The 1,585-nt window shown below is 26.3% G+C and overlaps 1 protein-coding gene across 1 annotated transcript in view; it reads left to right on the plus strand.

Annotated features, from left to right (window-relative positions):
- LOAG_05868 (TK/ABL protein kinase) overlaps positions 1 to 1,585 on the plus strand; it is a gene marked incomplete at its 5' end in the record, with an annotated part of 14,896 nt that overhangs the window by 2,592 nt on the left and 10,719 nt on the right. The window contains one exon of the mRNA XM_020446996.1: positions 394 to 497. Within this exon, the coding sequence (XP_020302727.1) occupies positions 394 to 497 (104 nt within the window). The remainder of the gene's footprint in view (positions 1 to 393; positions 498 to 1,585) is intronic.

Below are 1,585 nucleotides of genomic sequence, written 5' to 3' on the forward strand. Positions count from 1 at the left end.
ATCATTAATTCGAAAGTGAAGCATCTTTCGGGAATTATATTTAAAGAAGAAGCTAACTGAGAAGAAATCCTTTTATATCACTTGATTAGCTTGGTTCAATCCATTTGACCGGAATGAACGATCTATTAAATCATTAGGTAAATTAATAAAAAAAAAAAAATTTCTTCAATTGTTTAGCACCATAAAACTCTTTCTTGTTAACTCAATAATCATGCATTTTCCTCATTAACCTCTTATCTTATCATCTCTTCTCCCATTCCTATATTGAGATATTTTTGTTCATTTAAACATTTCATTTCTTAATCAGACATTTTTCTTTCTTTAATTTCTTAAAAGTAAACTGAAATAAATTTTATTGACTAAAATAGGATATTATAGTATTATATATTTCAGAGAAGATCTATTGAATGGTTCAACAGGCAATGAAAATGATTCATTATTCGTTGCATTATACGATTTTCATGGTGTTGGCGAAGAGCAACTTTCACTTAAAAGAGGTCAGAATGATTTTTATTTTTTCAAATAATTCAACATTAATTAAATTATTGATTACCAATAATACATAATGTACTTTTATATAGGAATTTATGCTTTTTTGCTAATTCATCCGATACCTCACCTCTAGGGATCTATTCTTTATAGTTTCTATAAATGACTTAGTCTAGAGGAATAGCAAGAAAAAAAATGCAGCAATGATAAAGATCACTTTTTTTTTTTTTTAACTTAGAGGATTTTCGTGATTACTATAGCTTACTATAGTAGTCACAAATTGATGGTAAATGTTTATAATTGAATTTACAAATTTGCAAATTTCATCCAGCAGTAATAGATTAAGTAAAAATTTCTGGCTTTATTAAAATTAGTTCGACTAAACTTTGCTGAATAAAATTAAGCCTTTCTAAGTTATACTAGTCCTAACTATGTTTTATTTAGAATTTTGCAGCAACGGATAATTTTATCTGCCTAATCTTACATTATATCTTGTATAAATTGATTTTGAAATTATTCAAAATCTACGGATTCTTCATTATACAGATAAGATAAATGACACTGTTAAATTTATCAACTATATGAAAAAATAAGAAAGATTTGACTACTTGAAATTACCAATCTATAATATTCTCATTGTAAATAATTTTTCATATAGAAGGTGATGTGTTTGCATAGAATCTGAAGTTGATAAAGGCCTAGTGATTCTACGTAAGTTCGGTTAATAAAGGCCGAGTGATTCTACGTAAATTCAGTTAATAAAGGCCTAGTGATTCTACGTAAGTTCAGTTAATAAAGGCCTAGTGATTCTACTTAAGTTCAGTTAATAAAAGCCTAGCGATTCTGCATAAGTTCAGTTAATAAAGGCCCAGTGATTCTACGTAAGTTCAGTGCTTACTTTTAGATATGGTAGATTAATTTTGTTAATGTTTCATTTATAGGTTATTTATATATTTATTTATTACATTCTTCGAACGAACTTTATTGAGAACTAAAGGAAACTTGGCATTCTTTAAATATATATTAAAATTTAGTAAAAGGTGAAAATAAAATACTATGAAGCTTATCCTATTTACATATATATATATATATATAT

This window comes from Loa loa (assembly GCF_000183805.2).
Source record: "Loa loa unplaced genomic scaffold supercont3.136, whole genome shotgun sequence".
In the NCBI taxonomy this organism is placed as follows: Eukaryota; Metazoa; Nematoda; class Chromadorea; order Rhabditida; family Onchocercidae; genus Loa; species Loa loa.